Source organism: Podarcis pityusensis (genome assembly GCF_964106645.2).
Source record: "Podarcis pityusensis genome assembly, chromosome: 6".
Classification (NCBI taxonomy): Eukaryota; Metazoa; Chordata; class Lepidosauria; order Squamata; family Lacertidae; genus Podarcis; species Podarcis pityusensis.
Genome location: NC_138030.1, coordinates 83,676,740 through 83,703,383, shown reverse-complemented (window position 1 = coordinate 83,703,383; position 26,644 = coordinate 83,676,740). Strand labels below are relative to the sequence as shown.

The 26,644-nt window shown below is 45.1% G+C and overlaps 1 protein-coding gene and 1 long non-coding RNA gene across 5 annotated transcripts in view; both read left to right on the top strand.

The window, feature by feature from the left end:
* PRRX1 (paired related homeobox 1) overlaps positions 1-18,996 on the top strand; it is an 80,971-nt gene extending 61,975 nt beyond the window's left edge. Inside the window, exons 3-5 of one of the 4 annotated variants that reach the window (XM_081012345.1) lie at positions 5,689-5,870; positions 12,523-12,594; positions 17,722-17,857. In XM_081012345.1, the coding sequence (XP_080868471.1) occupies positions 5,689-5,870; positions 12,523-12,577 (237 nt within the window). In that variant the 3' untranslated portion in view covers positions 12,578-12,594; positions 17,722-17,857. Of the gene's footprint in view, positions 1-5,688; positions 5,871-12,522; positions 12,595-17,718 lie in introns of all 4 variants that reach the window. The other 3 variants (XM_081012344.1, XM_081012343.1, XM_081012342.1) reach the window with 3 other exon arrangements.
* Positions 10,470-10,994, top strand: LOC308480687. The gene is made up of 2 exons (XR_013988230.1): positions 10,470-10,528; positions 10,562-10,994. It is a non-coding gene; the product is annotated as an uncharacterized lncRNA (long non-coding RNA).
* Positions 18,997-26,644: the final 7,648 nt, after the last annotated feature.

The window sequence follows — 26,644 nt, the reverse complement described above, 5'->3', positions numbered from 1 at the left end:
TCTATGTTTGTTTATGTGTTGTTGTTGTTGTCTATGTTATATGTAAATTGTTTTGTAATAAAGAATTGTTTTAATAATAATAAAAAAGAATTTGTATAACAATTCAGGCGACCCATTTAGGAGGGAGGTTTCATGCCTAAATGGGCAAGGCTTGCAGAGGATGCAATCCAACCAAAGTCTCCTGTGATTTTAGTGAGGCAAAATCAAACAATGCTTAGATCAGTCCCACTGGAAATGAAAAGGTCTTTAGTTTGGGCTGAATTGCGCTCCAAGTCTTTGTTCTCAGGAACTGACAATCCTGATGTTTTTTCAGAGAGGTGTGTTTTTTCTGCAGCAGACTTAAATCTAACATATGAAATTCCAGAGTTGGGGGGGATAGCTATTAAAGTCTAGAAGCAGCTGCGGGTTTTCTCTGCTTTAACAATCAGAAGAAACTCTGTGGAAATAGGAAAAATGCATAGATAATTTATACCCCCCTTTTTTTTTGAGTTGAATTTACGGCATAGGCAAAGGTCTAAGCCAAGTAAGGCTGCCAAAACAAATCTTGTAGGGCCATGGACTTTGCTGAAGTCCTCATAGAGGTGCCCTATCTATTTTTAATCATAGAAACATATGCTTGCAAAGGTGAGAGCCAGGGGCCTCCCTAGACTGTCAACTATATTTTAAAGAAGGAGGACAAAGGCTGCCTGCAGGTGTGGGCAGGCAAGCATCTCTGTGGGTTACAGGAGTTATTTCCTGTAGATTGCCACTGCAGAACAAATCCTGACCCAGCAGCCATCGTTTTATAACTGCACGCCCTCCAACATTTCTCCGATGAAAATAGGGATGTCCTATTCCATGATAATAATACACCACCCTTTATCCGTAGATCTCAGGGCAGTTCAAAACCTAAAAATACATAAAAAATTAAAAACAATCCAATAACCCCCACCCCCTCCTATAAACACATTTTAAACGGTATAGTATGTATATTAGAGACGTGGGTGGCGCTGTGGGTTAAACCACAGAGCCTAGGACTTGCCGATCAGAAGGTTGGCGGTTCGAATCTCCGCGACGGGGTGAGCTCCCGTTGCTAGGTCCCTGCTCCTGCCAACCTAGCAGTTTGAAAGCACGTCAAAGTGCAAGTAGATAAATAGGTACCGCTCCGGCGGGAAGGTAAACGGCATTTCCGTGCGCTGCTCTGGTTCGCCAGAAGCGGCTTAGTCATGCGGGCCACATTACCCGGAAGCTGTACGCCGGCTCCCTCGGCCAGTAAAGTGAGATGAGCACTGCAACCCCAGAGTCGGCCACGACTGGACCTAATGGTCAGGGGTCCTTTAGTATGTATATTAGGCCTATTCCACAAGCGGGGAGCCACCACAGAAAAAGCCCTGCTGTTGTATTCCCACCTTCCGAGCCTCTTGTGGAGGAGACACACGAAGAAGAGTCTCTGAGGATGATCTCAGAGTCTGGGTAGGTTCATCTGAAGTGAGGGGTCCTTGAGATATTGTGCCCCTGCACCGTTCAAGGCTTTATAATTCCTGATTGCAATTGCTTCCCAAGTCAATGCAGTGTTAACATGGACTTGAACAGATCGCAGCTGGCTTCTCATCTAGGAGATTTCATCGGAGTAGCAGTAGGTAGCAGAGGCTGTTGAATGTGCTGGAGAAATGGTATACCGGTTGTCTTTGAGGAGCAGGAAAACGTTCTGGAACTGCTAGGAAATTGGGACAGATTCCAAGAGGAACAATCCACACAGCAGTCAAAATAGCAACTGATGCACTGGGGTAAGAGATGCTTTTTCCTAACTACCCTGGGCAGGGAGGGTGGAGAGAAAGACAGAACCCCTCACCTGTCATAGATGGGTATTTTTGACTACTTCACACTTCAACCCTGTTCTGATGTTCAAAGTCTCACATGACAATGGGAGAGCAGGGAAGTCCAAGTTGTTTGCGAGCAGGTATTAGCCGTGCTTCCTTGTGGATGGAGCGTATGCCAAAAGTTGGCTACACATTGCAGCTGCTCATGTATAAAGCAGACGGAGTTGACTGTTTATCCAAGAGTCTCCTTCCTACCGCTAACCTGACAGTCAGGGGAGACTGGAGAGGCTTGAAATGGCTCACCCCTGATGCTTTTCCTGTCTCCTTCTCTTTCCAGGAAAAGCACAAGCAACTCAAGAGAGCAGAAATAGGCACTTGCTTGAGGGAAGGAGTCAAGCTTTCCATAACTTGGTAGAGAAGGAGTGGTTAACTCTCAAACTGCGTATCTTCCCCAATAAGGATGTGTGTGTGTGCACAAGCAACCATATCATTGCATAGTTCCTTTAATCCTTGGGCAACGGGCTATTATTCCTTTGATTAACCAAGAGTATTTCTCCTTCGTGAAGAGTGAGTGAAGAGCGAGACTTCAAGATACTCTAGCCTTCTCTGCCTGGGCTCATGCAGACTTCTTTTTTGCACCGTGCTTTCCAGGTCCAGGGACATGGGTGGCGCTGTGGGTTAAACCACAGAGCCTAGGACTTGCCGATCAGAAGGTTGGCGGTTCGAATCTCCGTGACGGGGTGAGCTCCCGTTGCTCGGTCCCTGCTCCTGCCAACCTAGCAGTTCGAAAGCATGTCAAAGTGCAAGTAGATAAATAGGTACCACTCCGGCGGGAAGCAAAACGGCGTTTCCGTGTGCTGCTCTGGCTCGCCAGAAGCGGCTTAGTCATGCTGGCGACAAGACCTGAAAGCTGTACACCGGCTCCCTCGGCCAATAAAGCGAGATGAGCACCGCAACCTCAGAGTCGGTCACGACTGGACCTAACGGTCAGGGGAACCTTAACCTTTTCCAGGTCCACACTTTAAAGCTGTGTGCTCATCCACACTTCCGCTTGTCCCAACACTTTCCCCCAGGGAAAACTTGCAGTTGAAGCGCTGAATCAGAAAAAAACAAAACAATTGGCTTTTCTGCAGATTGCTGCTGGTTCTGATTTAGAGGGCACAAAGCAGGGTTTCCGGGGCAAAGGCTTGGACCTGTGTCTAGACAACATGAGAGAAGCAGAAAACCCAACAGACCTGCGGAACAGTATGGACGAGCTCTCTGCTTGAGAAGGTTTTTCTTTTGTCCTGGCGCTTTCCTCGGGAAAATCCACATTTTATTACTGAATCGGAGCAAAGCAATCTGCAGGGAACTTGATTGCCATTTGCTCCAATTCAGCAGCAAAATGCAAGTTTTCCCAGACAAAAACAAACAAAGAAGCTGCTTGGGCACGGAGCTTTAAAATCCAGACCCGTGCAGCACGAAAGGCAGTCTGGATGAGTCCCCTTGTTGGGGTAGTTGTACGAGGGAGACCTTTGTATAAGCAGCAATATGTGAGTCCAGCTGTATGCAATGTGTAGCTAAGCTCTTAGCACACACTTCAAGTATATCTGAAGGAGCGTCTCCACCCCCATTATTCTACCCGGACACTGAGGTCCAGCACCGAGGGCCTTCTGGCAGTTCCCTCACTGCGAGAAGGCAAGTTACAGGAAACCAGGCAGAGGGCCTTCTCGGTAGTGACACCCACCCTGTGGAACGCCCTCCCACCAGATGTCAAAGAGAACAACAACTACCAGACTTTTAGAAGACATCTGAAGGCAGCCCTGTTTAGGGAAGCTTTTAATGTTTGATGGACAAACACTGAATTTTAATATTTTGTTGGAAGCTGCCCAGAGTGGCTGGGGAGGCCCGGCCAGATGGGTGGGGTATAAATAAATAAATAAATAAATAATTATTCAACAGCGAGGTGTTGCGAACTCTCAGTTCCCTGACAAGAAGCATAGCTGCATAATAAACAAGACATGCCCTCTAGTATATTTGTCCATGTTGGGTTGTATTCAGTTCTAGCCCTTTTCAGACTAGACCTGCTGAAGAGGATGGGAGGAGCTGGGCTTCATTCCCGTCCCCTGTGTGCTCAGTGCAATAGAAGACACACAGCCACATCTCTGATTTATAGCCGCATGGGCCAGCACATGCACATCTAATTTGGCCCAATGAATGTACAGGATCCCTTTGCTCATCGTTTAATGATCATCACCTCTAGTCAGATACGACATAAAGCATTTTCTTGTGGCCAGTGAAAACAAAGAGGCCACTTGAACCAAAGCTACCTTTGCCTTGCTGACTTTCAAAGCGATAACAGATCCGTTTTGATTTGTGTGTAGCGGAGAGCAATCTGGGCGTTTGTGGCTAGATGCTAACTGAATTCAGACTGAGTGACAGTTGCAGGATATGCTTCTCTAGGCAGTGGTGGAGGAAGGGGGTGGGGGGCTGCGGACCGCCCCGGGTGTCATCACTGAAGGGGGTGACAAAATGATTTTTTTAAAAAAAGTGGGCTCACAAAACTTTTTAGGAGTGATGTGGTTTTTGTTATACAGTGGTACCTTGGGTTACATACGCTTCATGTTACATACGCTTCAGGTTACAGACTCCGCTAACCCAGAAATAGTACCTCGGGTTAAGAACTTTGCTTCAGGATGAGAACAGAAATCATGCTCCGGCAGCGCGACAGCAGCAGGAGGCCCCATTAGCTAAAGTGGTGCTTCAGGTTAAGAACACTTTCAGGTTAAGAACGGACCTCCGGAACGAATTAAGTACTTAACCCGAGGTACCACTGTAATTAGTTGTTGTTCTGCCATTATTTCCCTTTTAATTGTTGCCTTGGTCTGTTATCTCTTGCTGAAGGGTGAAATAATTAAAATAACTGGCTGTTCAAGAAACCCCGCCCATGTCATAGAACCTGACTGCCAGGGACTGGACAGAGGAGGAATGATGGAGATGGCCTCCCTGGCCTGAGCCTTCCAGAGAAGAGGAAGACAGTTCAGAATTACAACAGGGGTTTGAGGGTGGTCACAGCTCAGGGGAAGATGAGGGGGAAAGTTGGGAAATAATGGGAGAGTAGGAGGAGGCAGAGCTGGAGCAGCTGGCTGACACTTTATCACTAGAAAACCTTCCAGCCCCTCCATCTCCCTGAACCTGGCGTGCCTTAAAAGTAGGAGAGCAGGAGTGGCAGACGAAGATGATGTTCTATGCGATGTTGGCCAAGCGGACTGGTAGGATCCGGAACCAAAGTTACCAGAAATTCCAAAGAGACTGGAGTAGATTTATTTGGTATTTGAATGATCATTGTAAAAATGTGGAGACACTAGCAGGATGGAAATAAATCTTGCAACAAAATGTTAAAATAGTATCTTCAAGTGTAAAGAAGGTCAGGAACTTACAGTCAAAGTGTGCATATAATCTGTGTGGAAATAAAAAACCAGTTGAAGGAATGGAGGGAAGTTACAAGCTCGGCGGATCAAAACCTGTATGAATTGTTATTGCAATGTTCGTATATTTTATGTTTTAAAAAGAAAATAATAATAATAATTATATATATATAAAATAAAAGTAGGAGATCAAAGAGCTTGGAGACAGATGATCCTAAGAGGCAACTGTAGGCGTGGGGGTGCTGTTGACGAATGAGGAAGCGGGAGAAAAGGGGGGTGGAGATTTACTCGGGACAACGTCGTTAATCCAAGCGGCTGCATTCTCAAGCCTCTCTCTCTCTGTAGATATTGAATAAAAAGCATATGGTAAGGACTTTTCCTTGTCTTCTCCGTTCCTGGCAACCTGCCGTGGGGGTCAGGTCCCCCTGCCGCCTGACACTGACTGCGGTGCTGACACTGCTGTGTTTGTCCTCCTGTCTTAGGTGTGGTTTCAAAACAGACGAGCAAAGTTTCGCAGGAATGAGAGAGCCATGCTGGCCAACAAGAACGCATCCCTCCTCAAGTCCTACTCTGGGGATGTGACCGCAGTGGAGCAGCCGATTGTACCTCGACCAGCTCCAAGGCCCACTGACTATCTCTCCTGGGGAACTGCCTCTCCTTACAGGTGACCCTAACACATCCATATTACACTGCCAGTTTTTCTCTTGCCGTGTCTGGCCGGTTTCCTCTGGGGAGGAAAGGGAATGGAACAAAGGCCTGAGCCAAGACTCTCCACTGCCTCTCATCTATTCAGAAGAAAACTATTCGGAACGGTTTAGATATGATCTCCTTTACTCTTCTGTGAGCAAGTAGGCAATGCAGACATAGGGACACACCAAAGTTGCAATCCTATCCATGCTTGCTCACAGGAGTAAGCCCTATTTAAGACAGTTGGACTTACTTCTGGAAGTGTGAATAGGATTTCATTGTCAACCTGGTGTACAAGCCATTCCTTCTCTCTCCAGGGAGCCCTGAGACCTGTTGTTCTCTGTATGTGCATGAGGAAGGGGGAAGGTGGATCTTTGATAGACTTCTCAGCACCCTCACCAAACTACAGTTCCCAGGATTCTTGGGAGAAAGCCATGGCTAACAAACTAGCTTCAATGCAGCATATGTTTGTAGATTGGTTATATCCAGAGGGCTGGGGTGGTGGTGGTTAAAGCAGCAGGAAATGCACTTCTTCAAAACAAAGCAACCCAATACAGCTGGGGCAGCTAGAAAAAGATGGTATCCCAGATACCAAATCTGTTCTGTGCATGTGACAGAATCACCCCTGAAGAAATGTGGTCCTAAGGAGCCTTGGTAGCCTTTTCTGGAAAACCAAGAAGGCAGAGACAAGATGGTGGCAGAGCTGGAGCTTCAGGTGGAATACTTGACATGATGTGCATTTGCTTAAGCAAATTACTTTGTTTTAATCCATTCTTACTACTTGTGGATGAAATAAACACATTCCTGATGATGAGACTTTTTCTTCAGAAGGGATCATACCTCATCATGACTCACTCTGTCTCTCATACACAGAAAGAGAGAGAGAACAAACAAAGAACAGGGTGGCGCAGGTTCAGTCCACACTTCGGTGCAATCTAATTCACATGTCCCAAACTAACATGTGAACCGAAATCACAGCTATCCTTCAAAATTTGTACTTAACTTAATTTTGAAATGCAATCCTAGAAAAGAAAAAGTATACAAATGTACAAATTAGAAGGCAGTATGCATAAAGATGCATGTATTTGGGGAAAGAATGAACAAAAACACATTATATTAGGAAATATTAGGAACGAATCGTGAATATTGGGAGAAATGTGTGCTAAAATGCCGATGGTTTGTGAGGACTTGTTAAAAATGTATATCACAAACTAGTGCAGAAATCTAATGTTGGAAAAATGAGAAATGGAGAGAAGCTAAAATGGACAGGTTTGTTTTCAGTGAATCCCATCCGAGACAAAGTCAAGCGTCTACCATCCAGGAGAGAGTGGAAAGGTGGCTAATCCTGCCTTTCACCTCAGCACTGGAGCCACCAAGGGGAGGAGGGTGAAGCTGCTAGAGATGAATAACAGGGGCTGAAAAACATTTATTCACATATATAACCTCCTATGAGTGTCACTTTGCCATATACTAAGATACATTCTCCATATTTTATTTCCGCCCCCTCTAGAAGTAGTGGTTTGGGGAAATGGGGGGCCATTGTCTGAAAAACACCTGATCCTACTTTTTTTTTGGGGGGGGAATTTGGAATGCTGTTCACAGTCACTCACTTCCCCATTGATGCTTTGGCTGCCATTTCCCTGTTTTTGTGGGATGTGATACGTAAGTAGCAGTCAAGTACAACATTCCTTGTTTTTCTAGAGTGGACATGCAGGAAAATTTTTGGTCCAGCCAGTCTCCTGGCTGGGACATACTTCCTTTGCATGTGTCCTTACCTGTCCAGGTAACAAAAGGGACAAGGTACACAGCACCCTCTCTCTTTTTGACTTCCTCTGTCGTTGAAGCAGCTTTTATCTAGAGCTGCTCTCTATTGGGTTTCAGCCAATAGAGTGCACTGGGATTATCCCCATATAGGATAGCTCCACATGTATATACTTTGTAACTAAGTCTGCCTTCAGGGATCCAACTGTGAAGAGAATGTGAGTAAACTACTTTTATATACTTTACAGAAGATGGTGGCATGTTTATTCTTTTAAGAGGGATATAAGGGAACTTACCAGGAACCTAATAGTGAGAGGCTTACACAAGCCTGCAACCAGCTACCCGCTGTGTGTTTAAAAGGGGAATGTGAAACTCTGCTAAGTAAAAGAACTTCCTAGTGCCAAGTTAGGAAGGATATTAATAAACAATATACCCTCTCTTGCCTCCCTGAACATTCCCACAATTTTATCTGTCCTCAATTCAACCAAGCCAGTTAGGAATTCCATCCTGGGCAGGACTAGACCACATTGCCCTGTAGACGATCAGCAGAGCTGCTGTCAAAGGGTAGCATGGTTGAGTATCTGCTGGGGGCCACAGGCAAGAGCTTCCTGGACCTTTGAAGCCTGCTTGCTTGTTCACCCGCCATTTGTTCTGGCCCAGACGACAGTAGTGGCAAGAAGCAGAAGCAGGGAATCACATCATTGTCTGGCTGGCTGTTGACTCTCTAGCTCAGCCTTTCTAAATGTCTGAGTCCTAGATGTTGTTGGACTGCAACTCCCATCCTCCCTAGTGAGCATGGCCAATGGTGAGGGATCATGGGAGTTGTAGTTCATGATCCTCTGGCTGCATCGAACGAGCGAGCAATCAGTAGTAGAAGTGATGAGGAACAAGAGGAGGGGTAACCGGTGATAATGGCCATGTGGAGGTCAACTCAGTGTGGGAAAATCAGCTTGTAGCATCTTGCCCAAGGGAAGTTCAAAACCTGAATCAAACACCGCCAGTCAGATTGATTTATTGGTTTCATAAAATTTATATGCCACTTGATGGTAGACTACCTCAAAGCGGTTTATGAAAAAAAGATAGACCAATAAATCACTTAAAAATATTTAGCTATGTGCTGACATTGCTGAGGGTAAATGAAGCCTTTTAGAGTTTAGCCGGTTGGAGCTCACTCTAAGAATCGGTTTCTCAGTACTTTTACAACAACCCTTGGCAAACTGCAAAGATAGGGGGCACAATCTTTCATTTCACATCAACATTCCCCCCCCCCCCAAAAAAACGGCTCCTTCTTCCTTTTGGTCCCAGCATCAGTATCATATTTGTATCTGACAATCTCCTTTAATTACTGCCAAATTATAAGCAAATTCCCTATGTCCACTGCAATGGGCAACCCATGCCAAAAGGAAGATTGTTCCCAGGCTTAAGCATTGTTGTTTTTTCCTCCCACATCACTGGCAGCCACCATTGTAGGTCATCCTTTGAAATACTTTTTCTTATTTCTTCCAAAAAAACAACACAAAAAAAGTCAATGGGAAAATTGCGCAAAACTTGTGGGAAACTCTCTTGGCAAAACCCTGCACAATTGAGTGAAACATAACAAATGTTGACCGTGTGGGAAATCAAAAGCTTTTGCTTGGTACGTAATTACCTTTTTTTATTTATTTCCAGCAAGAATTGGGAAAGACAAGGAATGTGTTCCCAAAGTTGCACTGGCTGGGCCAATCACACAGAGGGCTAAATTCATTGGGTTCCACTGCCTTGCAGAAGCGAAGCAGGCCTGTTTTCAGTGCCAGGATGGGTGACTGGCTAAGGGACTACATAGATTTATTCTTGTATTCTATACTGGAGAATGACAGGATCCAAATGTTTAAAAAGAAAAAGAAACCAGCTCTCCTGTACCAGCATCTTTGAAATACATGGTTTATTTAGAGGGCATTGTAAACTTAATGGCTACTCCTCTTCAAAGAAGTACCCTGAACCCTGAACCATTGAAACTCAGTACACCAGTTCCCAGAGATATTTTGTATGCATAGACATCACATGTATAAACTTGATCTAAACCAGGCATGGGCAAACTCCGGCTCTCCAGATGTTTGGGACTACAATTCCCATCATCCCTAGCTAACAGGACCAGTGGTCAGGGATGATGGGAATTGTAGTCCCAAACATCTGGAGGGCTGGAGTTTGCCTATGCCTGGCCTAAACCAGCACGATGGACTCCTAGGGACCTCACAACATAGGCAAGAGGGAGAGGGAAGGAGACATCTACAGATGTCTCAAGCATAGGAGCAAAGCTCTGTGGAACTAAGCAGACGGAGGCTTCCTATCCAATCTGGCTTCTTGGAATTCCATTAGAAAAGGAAGCAATGAGTCCACCATCTACTTGACGTAAAATCACATTTTCACTTCTATAACATTTTTAGTATACAAAGGACTTTGCAAGCCAACCAATCTTTTTTATTTTTTTTTTGCTGCCTTTCCAAAGTAAAACCCATGCTCAAGGCAGCTTGCAATGTATAAAAAAATTACATAACTACAAACATAACCAAAGTATTCATAAACAAAACATCAAAAAGTACACAACCAAATAAAACAATTTTCATATAAATAATAAGATCCAAAACAAAGCTGCAAAAAATTGACATCAACAGCAGCAACAACTGCCCCACAACCAAAACCCCTAAACAATATCCCAACACAAATTATCCTTACATCGATCAAGAGTGTTGTACAATTTGGAGTACTGTACTGAGGTCAAAGAGGATGGGGATATCTTCAATATATGAATAGTGGCTTCTGACTTAGGATGTAAGGACAGTGGCGTAGCATGGGGGGTGCAGGGGGGGCCGGCCGCACCGGGCGCAACATCTGGGGGTTAGGGTTAGGGGGCGCAAATCCACGGGTTAGGGGGCGCAAATCCATGGGTTAGGGGGCGCAAATCCACGGGTTAGGGGGCGCAAATTACTTGCCTTGCCCCGGGTGCTGACAACCCACGCTACGCCACTGTGTAAGGATGTTCTAATGAGTCAAGCAATGGTCCACACAGACCAGAATCTGGTCTGTGAGAGTGGCTGGAGTTGGGCAGTTTAGGAAGTGTTACCATTAATAGTAGTAATTTTTTCATTTGTTTAGCTGTAAGCCATAGCAAAGAGAAAGAACATCCAGAGTTGAGCCTCAAATTTGGCTTTTAATTTCCTGGCAGCCAACACAAATAGAGAAAGACACAAGGTAACCTAATTTTCCTGGTCCAAGAGCAAAAAAAAATTACACTCATTTGATGTAGCAATATTTTCCTCACAGCTAAATTCAGGCAGGATGTTTCACAAGGATCTTTCTAATGTTGTATATTATATAGTAAGATAGTGAATAGCCATTTTACAAAAGAGAAACCATCCTGGTGAGCAACTAATATCTGAGAGAGGCCATAATTAGAGCTGAGCAATGACCGAAAAGCCATCAATATTGGCTCCATCCCCTCACTTCAGTATGAGCCAAGATGGTGAAATAACCTCCTTCTTCTAAGTGCGAACCACAACAAGAGACTTCAGAGAAGCTCTCCCTTTGTGCCTCTCAGCTTCTCACTTCCACTTGCTAGTGGCTTAGCTTGTGTGTTGGAAAGAACAGTGGAACTTAGTAGAGTTTCTGTTGACGTTCAATGGCAATTACAGGAGCCCTCCATCCACCTTGGGCTGATGTAGGAAAAAGTGACCAGGGTCAGTAACAAAGGGAGGCCCTGGGCTGCAGGGCCTCATTTGCTCCTAGTGAAGAAGCCTTGGGGACCTGCTTAGCATTATGGAGTGACAGAATGACTCAACAGTCATTCAGCTCAAACAGACTCATCTGATTTCATTTAAATTGTTGTCAGCTCTCCTCGTTGCTTCTGCTAGCAAAAGGCTCCTGCGTGCTATGTTGATTTCGCTCACTTTTGCTTATTTTCAACAAGCTATGTGCTAACTTTGAAGCCCTTGATAGCAAGCTGGTGTGAAACGGCCCTGGCCTTACTTTGGGCCAAGAGAGAAGCACAGCCAATTCATTTAAAGCTGCCCTCTGCAGAGCCCCAGTTCAGTACCTCCCTCCCATATTGAAATATACTCGGAGTCGAGAGTGGATTTCATGCTCTTTATTCAGCTCATAGTGGTGAGGAGGAATGGAAGTTCCCCCAGACTGTCTGCTTTATATACATTATTTACACAATGGGCCCCACGTGATTGGCTAATTCCGGGATTCTTCTGTAGGCCAATCAGGTTGCTGATTCACTTCCACCTGGAGCTGGATTGGGTGGCTCCTGTGGACCAATCAGATTGCTGCATTCTGGATCCTATTGTTCTAGGACCAATCAGACTGCTGCATTCTGAATCCTATTGTTCTAGGACCAATCAGACTGCTGCATTCTGAATCCTATTGTTCTAGGACCAGTCAGACTGCTGCATTCTGGATCCTATTGTTCTAGGACCAATCAGACTGCTGCATTCTGAATCCTATTGTTCTAGGACCAATCAGACTGCTGCATTTTGGATCCTATTCAACTCAGTACATAACACATATAGTTCCAACACTCTCTTGCTAGACCAGGAATAGCCAACTTGGTGCCCCCCAGAAGTTCCTGGATACCAAACTCCCACCCTCCCCAGCCAGCATGGTCAATAGTCAAGGATGATGGGAAACAACATCTAAAGAGCGCCATCTTGGCTGCTCCCAAGTCCTACTGAGAAGTGGCGGGTGACATCATCATACTTTAATGCCTTTTGACTGTGCCACCATCTTGCAAGGGCACCTAAATGTCACGGTGGGTGAGCCCTCAAGTACAAGGTATCTGATGAACTCACTTGCCTTATTATTTCTCCCTCCTTTCACACTTTCTAAAATAGCTCCTCATCCCTCCTAAGATGTTGTTTGCACGAGGGGGTCCCTAATGGATTCTAAGCGAAGACTCTACAAAGGTAACTTTCTGGGCAGAAGTGTCATGGTTGTGGGGCTGTCCATAGTCGCCTGGAGTTCTTCTGGGGAAAGGGTGCCAACTCCACTCCCAGGCCAATTTTGTAGGGTCTCTCGACTCCGTTAGGTGCTAGACAGGATGAGGAGATGCAAAAGAGGCGTGTGTAACAGAAGCCTCAAGCTTACCTTCTCTTTGCCTTAGCCTCCAATGAAGTCACCGCAACAGAATGCACAATAATGATAAAAGCAGGAAAAAGCCTAATAAAATGACCCCTGAGGGTGGGTTTAGTGAATGATTCCCCCCTTGCCCTGCCCAGACCACCAGCAAACTTCTAACTCACTAGTTAGGTCCTTCGTGCATGTATCTGAAGACATTAACTCCAGTTTACGTTACAAATTGCTAGTCTCTTAGGCTGGATCTAGACATGTCAAAGAAGTGATTCAGTTAAAAGCGTTGTAAACTCATACAGGGGAATCCAGTAGGGAAAGACAGGACTCCACAGTGCCATCTGGTGGTGTATATGCATATACAATGCATATAAAACCAATCAAGCTGAATCCTTAGACTGCATCAAAGTTCCTATCTAGATCCAATGGCAGTAGGCTTAGCTCAGTTTTCTGAGAACTTTGTAGAAGCAGCCTTCACCTGTTCGTACTTTGATTCCCCTTCTTTGTGGAATATGAAAGGATTATGGCAGCAGTGGCAGTCAAAGTGTTCTTTATCCACACCCTGGTCAAAACCCTACCCTCCAATGATGGCTGCCTAAATTCAGCCTTGCAAAATGCTACTCAGTTACTGAAGCCTTCCCAGAACATTTTAAGAGACTTGTGGAGTTAAGATTCTTGTTTGAGTCATCACAGAACAAACAGGCAATAGAAGTTTTATATCAGTTCAAGACTTTGTGCTTTTCAAAATGGAGACAGCTGACATGTTCAACTTGCCAGTCATTGTGGAATTCAGAGAAAGGCAACCGAGTGATTATATTATGAATGTGTGGGCCAGCTCCATATATATTTGGCTTCAGATAGCATCACAGCTTAATGGCCACTCTTACCCAAAGAGGTTGTGTATTCCAAAACAGTTTTGCAATGAGCAAGGGGAAGGGACCTCTGATTGAGTTAGATACCATCAGAACCTTCTACCATCCAAAGCAGGGGTGGCAAACCTTAGACCCTTCTGATCAGTGCTTTTTTCTTTAAAAAAAAATGTTTAGGGGTGCTCTCATTTTGACTCAAGAAAATCACCATTTTATAGTTCAAATTGGGGAAAATAAATACAGTAAATGGACAAAAGTACAAAGATTCACAAAATGTTTAGGGGTATGCGTCCCCCCAGAAAAAAGCACTGCTTCTGAAATTGTTTGATTCCAGCTCCCATCAGCCCCAGTCATCATGGACAATGGTCAGGGATGATGGGAACCAGAGTCCAAAAACATTGGGGGGGGGGGGGAGCACAGATTCCTCATTCCTGGTCTAAAATATAGAGGACTCTAGAAACACCACCAGATATCCAGTTATAAAACAATTATCTTCCAACACCTGCACAGAGCTGATGTGCACAGCTAGTTCATCTCCAACTTTGCAGTGAGTGTTGATTTGTAACACATACCAATCCACACATTTGAAGACAGCAATTATGGGTCTGTACACTTTGCAGAACATTGACGAAGGCTGTTCCAGGAAAAAAGGAAGACACCTGCTTTTTCCAATACCTTCCAATTTAGTTCCAAACGTTTTATTACATCATTAATCCAAACTGCAGATTGTTGCCATGTGGACAATCTCTCTATATCCTCATCAACCGTGTTTGATATCACCCCAAATTCATCAACTCTCACCTGTTCCTTAGGGCTACCCTGGCTAAATGCATTGTAGATATAAATTTATTGGGAAAGACCTAGAGCAGGCACCCCCAACCTTCGGCCCTCCAGATGTTTTGGACTACAATTCCCATCATCCCTGACCACTGGTCCTGTTAGCTAGGGATCATGGGAGTTGTAGGCCAAAACATCTGGAGGGCCGCAGGTTGGGGATGCCTGATCTAGAGCCAAGAATGTAACTCCCACCTTCTTTCCTTTTTTTTCAAGCAGGTGGGGGTGCTCTAAAGAACTATGCATTAACATGCAGGTGCTTGAGTGAAACTCTGAATATTACGAATATGTGATATCTGTCTTCCTGTCTTATAATAGCCAGGTGCAAGTCACCATTTCTCAGCTTATCTGATCTATAAAATTTGAATAATAGAGCTATTTTCAAGAATACTTGGCCAAAGTCTATGTACAAACTGAAAGAAGCGATTTTCCTAGTACAGTCGTACCTTGGAAATTGAACAGCTTAGTTCCCGAATGTTTGGGCCTCCGAATGTCGCAAACCCAGAAGTGACTGTTCCAGTTTGCTAACTCTTTTTGGAAGCCGAACGTCCAATGGGGCTTCTGCAGCTTCCGATTGGCTGCAGGACCTTCCTGCAGCCAATCAGAAGCCGCACTTTGATTTTCGAACGTTTTGGAAGTCAAACGGACTTCCGGAACGGATTCCGTTCGACTTCCAAGGTACGACTATAATCAGTGCCCATGGTTAAAGGTGATACTTAGTGCTTGGTTTAATTTTGTTGTTGTTGTTAGTGGCTTGATCCTTTCATTTTTAAAAGTGTTGTTTCGAAGGATTCCGTGACATGCTTTGAATTTAATAAAGAAAGTAAATAATAGCAACAGAATCAGCAAGGGGGGGGGGGATTAAACAATGCAGTCCATAAGTATCCATGGACTCCGCAGTGACTTACTTGCAACTTCTATTCTCTTTGATTGGTAGATTACCTCTAGCAAAGCTTTGCTTTAGAACTTGATTTTCAATGTCAACACACAACATTGGAACATAGAGTCATAGAACTGTACAGTTAAAAGGGACCCCATAACCTGTCGCAAATTCTCTGTGGCACTTTAGCAGAACTACTCAGAATTCCAGGTTCTTCAGTGCAGTGCAGTATATTTATTGTGAGCTATATATATATACCAATATATACCATAATCTACAGGCTATAATACACGAGCAGTTCATACAGTCAAACAGAGTACCTGGCTGCACCTTAAAGCAAATAGGAAGACCTTTCTATCTCTCTGACCACACTCCTCTATACCACCCACTTACCGCTGGATAGGTTTCCCCTTTAAACCAATGACAACCAATCAACTGACAGCACATTACTGCTGAGTCTTTCTGACCCAGCACTTCCATAGAAAGTATTGCAGGCTGATTGCATCAGCCCGTTGCATCAGCTAGCAAACTCAAGCCTGCAGACTTATTATCTCACACAGCATTCTGTGAATCCCGACACAAGAGTCTTGTAGTCCAGCTCCCTGCAACTCAGGAATCTCAACTAGAGCATCCCTGTCAGATAGCCATCCAATCTCAGCTTAAAAGCCTTCAAGGAAAAAGAGTCTACCATCTGTATTGTGTATTCCCAAATCAGGCAGACCCAAGAGAGATGACGTAATGTCATCCTTCTGAATGTGCAGCAGGAACATCTCAACTGTTATAACAATATGCATTTCCTTACCACATGGAAGTGTGTTGTGGGAGAAGAAGGCTGTCACTGAGTCTAAGGAGTGGCAGCTGTTTAGGCTCAGCGACATCTCTCCCTCCCTCCCCCCAATAGTTATTTAGATTAGATCCTACCTGTTCAGGAGTTGTGCTGTTCCTACTGTTGTCCTAGCAATGGCATCAGAGAGCCCTTAAAAGAGATGAATCAACTTCCCTGCCCTTATCTTCAGCAAGAGAGAAGCTGCCCGACAGCTCTCATTCCAGGTGTGCACAGGTAGTGTGCTCCTCCATGCTCCCAAATCTCAGCCTCACACCTGTAAGTGCCTGGTCCCCTTCTAACCCACACTGGTCTGACTATCCAACACAGAAAGATAGAGGCCCAGTATATGAAGCCGGCTTCCTGAAATCCCCACCTTCTCAAGCAGAGGTTGTCAATGTGGCACCCTCCAAATGCTTTGAACCCCAACTCCCTTCAGCCCCAGACAACAGGGCCAATGGTCCAGGGTCCAGGGATGATAGAAGCTATAGTCCACCACACCTGTAGAGGACCACTTCGGTTATTCCTGCTCTCAGGTAGTTGCCTTGAGACCCAGACATGGTGAAAAGTGGTGTGTGTGTGTGTGTGTGTGTGTGTGTGTGTGTGTGTGTGTAAAGTGTCCCAGAAACCATATTTACTTTTTTCCAGGGTTGCTTTCCATGCTTCAAATCATAAGCCCACTCTGAGCTTTGCAAGAGCTTTGCAAATATTGGCAGATATGATTGCCAAGTATCTGCAAACATTTCCACCTGCCCCTGGTCTTTACCCTTTCACAATACCGTATTTTTCGCTCCATAAGGCACACCTGACCATAAGGCGCACCTACTTTTTTGGGGGGGGGGGAGTCAAGAAAAACAATATTATTTAAAGGGAGCGCTGAGCAGAGCCTGTATGCATCCCAGGCTCTGCTCAGCGCTCCCTTTCATGAGCTGCGTGGAGCGTGTGTGCGGTGCTTGCAGGCTTCTCCCTCCTCAGGGAAAAGCCCCCAAGAGCCACACACACACACACACACTGCACAGCTCTTTAAAGGGAGCGCAGCTCTTGGGGGCTTTTGCGGGAGGTGGGGGAAGTGAGAGAGCCTCGCTCTGTCCCTTCCCCCACCTCCCACAAAAGCCAGGGATAGCCGCGCAAAGCCTCCCCAGGCTTGTGGGGCTGGCGGTGGGGGAAGCCTGGCTCCCCCCCTACCAGCCCCAAAGAGCAGGTCGGGGAGCAGCCTTCCCGCTGCTCCCAGAGCTTGTGGGGCTGGCGGGGGAAGCCTGGCCCCCCCCCAGTCCCAGGGACCACACATTCGCTCCATAAGACGCACATACATTCCCCCTTAGATTTTAAGAGGGAAAAAGTGCGTCTTATGGAGCGAAAAATACGGTAGCTTAATCTATGACCATTTGCGTCGCAAAGCTGGGCCTGCTGAAAATCAAACTGCAGTTAAAAGTTACAAGATCAGGCTAGCTGCGCATTTTCCTTTACCTGAAGACATCTAATGCAACCTGGTGGCTTACAAAGGCCATATTCTGATGTCTTTTTTTCTCTCCCCCCCCCCTTCTTCTTCTTCCAGCAGTGCCATGGCTTCTTATTCTGCCTCCTGTACCAATGCCAGCCCTGCTCAGGGCATGAATATGGCCAACAGCATTGCTAACCTGAGACTGAAGGCAAAGGAATACAGTTTACAGAGGAACCAGGTGCCAACAGTGAATTAGAGACAGCAGAGGAGTGTGGCCTCCGTTGCCGAAAGGAAAGCAACAGGTCAAAAGGGCCGCCATCTTGCTTGGCAATTCGTTCATGCCCAGAAAGCCAGTCAGCCCAAACTAGGACTCAGTATTGGGAATAACAGCAGGATCCAAATTCAAAGGAAATAGCTTCAAAGGTGACTCTTCTCTCTCCTGGAAAATGTTGCCACTTAAAGTACCAGCAAGTCTGTTGTAGCTCAATATAGCACGAGCTTCTTCAGTGAAGGATGCAAGGCTTATGACTGCACTTAAACTTATCCATTTCCTTCCCCCACCTGCCCCATGGACCATTAGTTTCTGTGCCAGCCACTCACCCCTTTTGTTCATAGGCCTTTTGGGAAAAGAAAAAAAAAGGATTTCTGGAACCAAAGACCCCATTGTTCATCATCACTTCCATCACTCAAAAGCAATAGTGGATCACATTTAAAGTTGTGACTGCCAGCACACACCTGGGTGCCTTCGTGTTCAAGTCTTTATATCCATTGCCTGGAAATTATTTTTCTTCTTTACTTCTTCTTGTTAGTAATTTGAGGCCAATCTTGATTTAGAAGTGTGTGTCTGTGTGTGTGTGTCACTGTTTGTTCTGCCACAGTCTCTTTGATACTGTTATGTTGGTTGCAGGAGATTTAAAAACGCCAGATACGAAAGTATGTTATTTTGAACCCATTTTTACTGATGTAGGAATATGCAAGTTTTCAAGTCACACAGAACTCATTTTATGAGAATGTAAGTGTGTGCACTTGAGGCACTCAAAAGCCTGTGTATGCTTCCAGCTTCTTGGAAAACCCAAAGAAGAGCAGAGTCCAGATTTGCAGGTGCTGTCCATGGGAATTAGTTTTCTGTTTAAAAATTGGAGGCCTAATCTGGCACAGAGTTACACATACTTACATCCCTGGATTTCAGTGGGCTTAAATGTGTGCACCTCTGTTGGATTGTGGCCCCACGTAACTTTCTTGCTACTTCTGTTTCTTGCCACATTCAACAGTGTTGTCCAGAATCATTTGATTTATATATACTGTATATATTTATATATATAAAATATACATGCAAGCTTTGTGAGTTTTCTTTCTTTTTTATTAAACAAAATAAAATGAACTGAGAGAGCATTCTGGTTGTAAGTGGTCATGCAGCAAACTGCAAAACATAGCAGGACGTTCTGCAGGCTGTCCCTCTCTCCCCGAGACTCCCTCATGCTCCTATCAACAGATACTTTTCTTCTACCCAAGGGCCCTGACCATTGGGACTCCACTCCCATCCTTTCAGGCCTGTTTTGGAAGAATATTCGCCCTGGATGGAGGTGAGGACATGGCTGAAGGGTTGGGGATTCCCCTCCTCAAGGAGAAACGAGAGATGGTCAGCTGCGCTCTCAGTACCTACCTGAGAGTGCATCGCTCCACACCGTGAAAGGGCTGTAGTTCAGTGGACGAGAACATGCTTTATATGTAGGAACCCCCAGGCTGAGTCCCTTTTTTGCATCTATTTAAAGGAAGGATCTTCTGAAGGGAAGACACATTTGTGCAAGGCCTTGGGGAGTCTCCCTTTCAGCCTTCTCAGATCCAACCTTCACTCCATCTTGTAACATGAGATCCACTTTTATTTCACCCACCTTCCAGGTTAAGTCCATTCTTTGCTATTGGCAACCTTTTTCTATGGGTGGCTGCATTCCCTCCAGGATGATCTGCTAGGGGCCACGTGCTGGGGATGGGCAGGGCCAGAGCAAATAGTGAACTTTCTGGAACTCCCTTACCTCTCCACCTCTGCTGGTGGAAAGACAGGCTTCTTGTGAATGAAGAGGTGTGAATGAATTTGCTGCTTCAGGGTGATGAGCTTCAAGGGAGAACAGCAGCCAGCCACCTTTCACCTCTATTGGTTCTCCAAAGGGGGAATTTTGGTAGGTGCAGCTATCAGCTGTTCTCCTTTAGTGATATAAAGCAACATTGCCTTCCGTTGCACCCAATCTCTCCCACTCCTTCTGTTGCTCTGCTGCTGTTTGGTTTTTTTTAAAAAAAAATATCAATGCCACTAGTTCAACCCAGCACACGGCACAATCCAGACCAGATGGTCTAACTCAGTTTCATATTTCGACGAAGGAGCCAATGGCTCAGATTATGTTTTGATGTCTCTGTGTTCACCAGCCCTCCCATCCTTAAAAGGTTTTGTTCCCTGACTCCCTGCCTTACTCAATTCTGTAACTTTGCCTGTCTTTCTGCATTTCCTGACTTTTCCTACCAGGCCTCCAGGGGAACCCTCTCACCTGCAGTCCCTCCGTGGATCTCAACTTTCCATCTGTGTAAGGTGACAAAACAAATGCTCTCCCCTTCAGGGCCATTCAGTTCACTCCAACTATAATGGAGCTTGCCTGAGAGATCTTCACTGTCACATTCCTTAATATTGCACATTCCTTAATATTAAAGGTCACATCAGATCTCCCAGGGAAGAAATGCCTTCCTTTCCCCCTTATACTTTCAATTAGCACATTTATTAACATATAGGGCTGATGGTTTACTCTTGACTTGTTTTCCAGGTAGAGGTCAACATTTATCCCATGTTTGTGATGTTCACAGTGTCCTCAGCACAGTATTTCCTTATGGCAGAGCATGTGTACAGGAGCACTAAGCTACATGCCAGTCCAGCACTAAGGATGCTCAGCCAGTAGACCGTGAGACTCTAATTTCCGGGTTGTGGGTTAGAGCACACCTTGGGCAAGAAAATCCTGCATTGCAGGAGGTTGGACTAGATAACTCTCGCGATCCCTCCCAACTTTACAATTCTATGATTCTAAAATTCTAAGACAGTCATTTTGACCACTCAAGGGAAATGGCCTGGGCCCAGTATACCTGAAGGGCCAGCTCTGAGGGCCTTGTGGTGGTTCCCTCACTGTGAGAAGTGAGGTTACACGGAATCAGGCAGAGGGCCTTCTTAGTATTGGCACCCGCCCTGTGGAATACCCTCCCACCAGATGTCAAGGAAATAAACAATTATCTGAATTTTATAAGAAATCTGAAGGCAACCCTATATCGGGAAATTTTTAATGTCTAATGTTTTACAATTTTTTATGTGTTGTAAGCCACCCAGAGTGGCTGGGGAAACCCAGCCAGATGGGCGGGGTATAAATGATAAAATTATTATTATTATTATTATTATTATTATTATTATTAATCTAGGAAGAGAAAAAAGCTTACACCATAGTTCCCCAGTAATCACCTGATTCTCCCACCTCATAAAATACTAAGTACCTTGTAGTATTTTACCAGAGCTTGAGAATTTTACCAGAGCTTGAGAATGCTAGCGATACAGAGGTATCGATAAGCCCATGACCAGTTTTGCCATTAGGTTATTCCTGCGTGACATTATGTAAGAGACTCTTCCAGCCAAGCTTTTAGCACACAAGCACCTGATGCTCAGAAACAACAGGAATAGATAACATGAGGGTGTATATATAGAATATATGCATTAAGCAAACAGATGGCAAGACTGCGAGCTAACTATTGTTTTAGTAAGTTGTGTGCAGCAAATATATGTAGTATAGGGGTCAAGTTTAGAACCCACAAAAGTTGAGAGCTGGTTCAGCAAAGTTGTTTGTTTGCTGTTGAGCCCATCCTCAGATTCCCAAGGATTCAGGCATGACAAGCCAGATATCACCAGCCTTGACCCCACATTTATCATGTATCTAGAGGACCCATTAAGGTTTCACTTAGTAGTCAAAGAAGTGTAGATTAGTCTCTGACAGGTAAGCGGGAAATATGTTCTGACAGCAACATGCTCTTGTCAATAAAGCTGAATTGCCCAGAACAGGCCAGAAGTTGAGGATTTATAAAAAGGTAAAGGTAAAGGACCCCTGACAGTTAAGTCCAGTCGTGAACAACTCTGGGGTTGCGGTGCTCATCTTGCTTTACTGGCCGAGGGAGCCGGCGTTTGTCCACAGACAGTTTTTCCAGGTCATGTGGCCAGCATGACTTAGTTGCTTCTGGCGAAACCAGAGCAGCGCATGGAAATGCTATTCATCTTCCCTCCAAAGTGGTACCTATTTATCTACTTGCTCTTTGAGATGCTTTCAAACTGCTAGGTTGGCAGGAGCTGGGACACAGCAACGGACGCTCACTCCGTCACGGTGATTTGAACCACTGACCTTCTGATTGGCAAGCCTTAGGCTCAGTGGTTTAGACCACAGCACTACCTGCATCCCTGAGGATTTATAGGGTTCCCTTTATTGGTTCCCTTGCATCACTAGAGACTGCTGAGTCACTTTTTGAGATACCTACAGACCACCAAGTACTATTATGGCTATGCCTTGGACCCTCAGGCTCTGATTTGTGTCCTGTCTGGACAAGGAGATATTTATGCCATCAAAAAGGAGAGCCAGCGTGGTGTAGTGGTTAGGAACAGTGGACTCGTAATCTGGTGAACCGGGTTCGCTTCCCTGCTTCTCCACATGCAGCTGCTGGGTGACCTTGGGCTAGTCACACTTCTGTGAAGTCTCTCAGCCTCACTCACCTCACCGAGTGTTTGTTGTGGGGGAGGAAGGGAAAGGAGATTGTTAGCCGCTTTGAGACTTCTTACGGTAGTGATAAAGCGGGATGTCAAAAATAAATAAATAATAATAATTTTTAAAAAATCAGCAACCCCAGCTGATTGGCCCAGTGTACCAAGAGGTTGGTGAATGAGCAGCATGAGGACCAAGAAGTGCAAAAGACTCACCTTTCATGGACAGCTATCTGGTACTGATGGGTGGAGGAACTGGTCCAATATGTATGTCATAAAGCTTAATGGGTTATTGGGTGAAGTGTCCTAGGAGTCAAAGGTGGGGGCAGGACAGGAAAATGTGTGTCAACCTGGGCCAGAGACATCAGTATTATTTCTATGCTATGTTTCACCAGACCACGTTGCTGCTTACAGTACCAATCCCTCAGGTGCATTTCATAAAATATAGCACAGGGTCCCTCCTTTTTTATGCACATGATGATTTTTGTTCATGATGCCATCCCACTTTTCATAACGCATGTGCCTGCAAAGGTTTTGGGACCAGCACAAATTTCTAATCAGTTCATATCCTGTAACGTTCTCCTGAAATCCTGTAACTTTTTATGTCACTAATGTTCTGATTTCTCCTGCTTTCTCCTGCCTCTGTGGCACCATAGCCCCTCTAGGCAGTCATGATGGGGTTGTGTTGGGGGAAGCATTGCAGAACAAATCAAAGCAAAATACATCCACCATTGATGGCCCGTTATTGTGTCAACTTTCAGGAATGTTGAGGAATACACCCACAATAAAAAAAAACACACCAATGTGGAGGGACTCTTAAAATCTACAGCAATAAAATCTAGAGCAGAATCAAAACATTATATGCAATGAACGGCGTAAAAACTTCACAGCGATGGCTTCCATTACTACGCCCCATAAGCCTCAATAAAAAGTGCCTGCAGTTGGTGTCAAAAGGTAACTAATGACTAGGCGTTAGGACTGGACCTGAAGTTTCAGAGTTTCAACATCATTATTTTTGGGATTTCCAGAGGAAGAAGTAACAGCTCAGGGTCAGAACCTAGGGGCACAGGGTATTTTCTGCTTGGCTTGCTGTTATTTGATTTCCTACCAGCCTATGACCATCAGGGTCAGCCCCCAAGGCAGCAGGCAAAGCTAAGCTCTTTCTCTGATTGGTTCTGTACCATCTTCTCCCCTCATCAAGTATCTCTCGGCCCCACTCCTGTCTTGCCAGTTTCCACCCTCTCAGTGTTTCAGCCTCCGGAGACCTGTCAATCCATGGTCAACATTACTTGGCAGTAGAATTGCCAGCTGACCAGGAAAATAAACCCTGCATGGTCCACTCTTAATAGCTACATGAGATGCACAAATCAATCGGCGAAGCTTTCCATAGCATCAAGGCAAACATCACATCAGCTGTTAATTCTTGCAGATCAAATGGCTCTTCAAGGCACAGCAAAGTGTTCTGTTTACTAAGCTCTAACTTGGACTGTTCAGATGACCGAAGGGCTACACTCAAGTGGTACATAAAGTTTATGAGGCAAATAAGTGAACAAACAAACAAACTGTGGGATGTGACACATAGATAGCACTCAAGTACAACATTCCTAGAGTGGACATGAAAGGGGATGTTTGCTCCAGTCAGTATAAAACTTCCTGTTTCCTCCTGAGCTGGGACAAACTTCCTCTGCATGTGACTAGAGGTGGGTGTGACCTTACCTGCCCAGGTGACAAAAGGGCAAGGCAGGCAGCACACTCTCTCTCTTCTCCATTTTGCTTTCGCCGTGTGAGCAGCAGTGACTGCCTGTCTGCAGTCACTGGGACTAACTCCCATATGGGGTGGTTCCATGTTATACTTTGTAACCTAAGTCTGTCTTCAGGGATCCATCTGTGAACTGAATGTGTGAGTAAACTTCTTTTATGATACTTTACACAAGATGGTGCCATGTCTATTCTTTTTAAGGGGTAGAAAAGGGGATTACCAGGAATCCTATATTGAGAAGCTTAAATGAGCTTGCCACAAGCTAACCGCTGTGTGTTTAAAAGGGGAGTGCACTCTGCTAAGTAAAGGGACTTGCTAATGCAAGTTAGAAAAGATATTATTAAACAATATATCCTCTCCTGCCTCCCTGAACATTCCCACAGAAACAATGTTAACAGCCTTCCTTGCACCTATCTATCTGAAATTTGGCAGCCTCCACTCACCCACAAGGGCACATGATGCCTGTAGATTCCATGTAATTCCTTCTGGAAATTTATAAGTCATAGAGCCATTTCTCCGTTTCCCCATGTAACGTACAAAGCCTCAGATTTTCCAGAGCACAGTTCTACTGTAGAGCTGAATCTAAAAGTGGATGTTTTCCAAAGCAGTCCAAACTGAACTGACCTGCTTTGTGAAGCACCAAGGCAGGATTTGAGCTGGATCTGACTCTAGGGCACAACCCCATTTTCAACCCCCTGCATGTGTGAACTGGGGCGGGGTGACCGCATTGTGTGAGCACAGACAGCCTCCAAGATAAGCGAGGGAAGATGCCAAATTCTCCTTGCCTTCCTGTTGCTGTTGGAGAGGAGCCTCCTGTAAATTGTCCTAAAAATCCAAGCCCTGGCATGGAAATATGAAGTTTGGAAAGTGGAGATAAACGCTGAGTGAGCACACAGCGAATGCCTCATTTTCTCCACATCAAGAGATTACTTCTCCTCTGTCCTAAATTGAAAATGGATTTTCATTCGGTTGGAGGGTCAGGAGCCGGAGTCAAGTGTAGATCAGCGATAAAAACATGGTGCCAGTGAAGTTAACTATTCAAAACAACCAAACCAGTGCAGACCTAGTAACTCCAGCACCTCTTCCCAGTTGGTCTTGCCCCAGTGAAGCAGTTGCGAGGACTAAAGAACCCTGCCTTCTTACCAGAAACCAGCACTTCTCTGGTGGTGGGGTACGGTGGAACTTCCCATTTCACCTCAAGCGGCAAAACGGGGCACCCCACCCCCTTGGTGCAGACCAGGCCACAGCATAACTTTCCCACGCCTGTTAAATTACAAGTCCCAGTAATGAAAAGCTCCCTCTCTGGAGAGCAGATTCCACCATCAAGTATCACTCATTCTGGCATAGTTTGTAACACACGATCAGTCCTTGAATGGTTATTTGTTTTAATTTATCTTAAGTGCAGATTTGGAGTTTGCTTGTTATAAAATCTCCCCATCTACTTTCATTCCCTTCCCTTTTTTATATTAAAATAAAAATAAAAATGGGGCTAAGCCAAAGGGTGACGAATCAATATAAAACTGATGTTGAATATGTATCCTAAATGTCTTCTGGGGCTGCAGGAGAGTGCAATATGACAAAGCTGATTAGTATCATTCAAATAGGCAGAGTATAAACTTAATGGGAATCATATACAGTGGTACCTCAGGTTACAGACGCTTCAGGTTACAGACGCTTCAGGTTACAGACTTCACTAACCCAGAAATAGTACCTCGGGTTAAGAACTTTGCTTCAGGTTGAGAACAGGTTGTTCCGGCGGCGTGGCGGCAGCAGGAGGCCCCATTAGCTAAAGTGGTGCTTCAGGTTAAGAACAGTTTCAGGTTAAGAACGGACCTCCGGAACAAATTAAGTTCTTAACCCGAGGTACCACTGTATGTACATTACTTCTAAAATCTTGACTCTAAAAAATGACTCCAAACTGTGACTTTACAAAGCACGATGAGGAGGGTGCTCAGAGATCAGATGTGTGAACCCCCTCTTAGCTGGGGATCAATTATGTTCAGGACCCAAAATCACAGGACATAATAGGCACAGCCTAGTGTGACAAAGAGACTTGTTTGTTCTCCTGTTGACTTTGTTGCCTCTGAGTTGAAATGAAGAAGAGAAGAAGCTTTGGGGGGAAATGGAAGGAGGAGGCTGAAACCATTCCAGGCGCCATGGTTTGGCATCTACTTGAGACTCTGGGGTGGGTGTATTTTTTAACTAACCCCGGTCTCTGGGCCTGTATATCTGTCCTCACCTCTGGGGCCAATGGAAAAGAGTAGAACATTTATACAAATGGAGATTAGGAAACAAAATGTGGCTCTAGCATTGCTTCAGCATGTTCTGGAGATGTTGAGATGTTGCCAAACTGCCAATTACCACCTTGGCTGAGTTCCTGAGCACATTCTCTGCTAGGCTGAAGTAGTGCTGCTCTCTGGAGCACATCAGGAGAGCTCTAAACTATAATATGAAAAGAAACTTTGACTGCCATATCGAGTCCTGTCCTCTTACTGCACAAAAGCATTTTATCG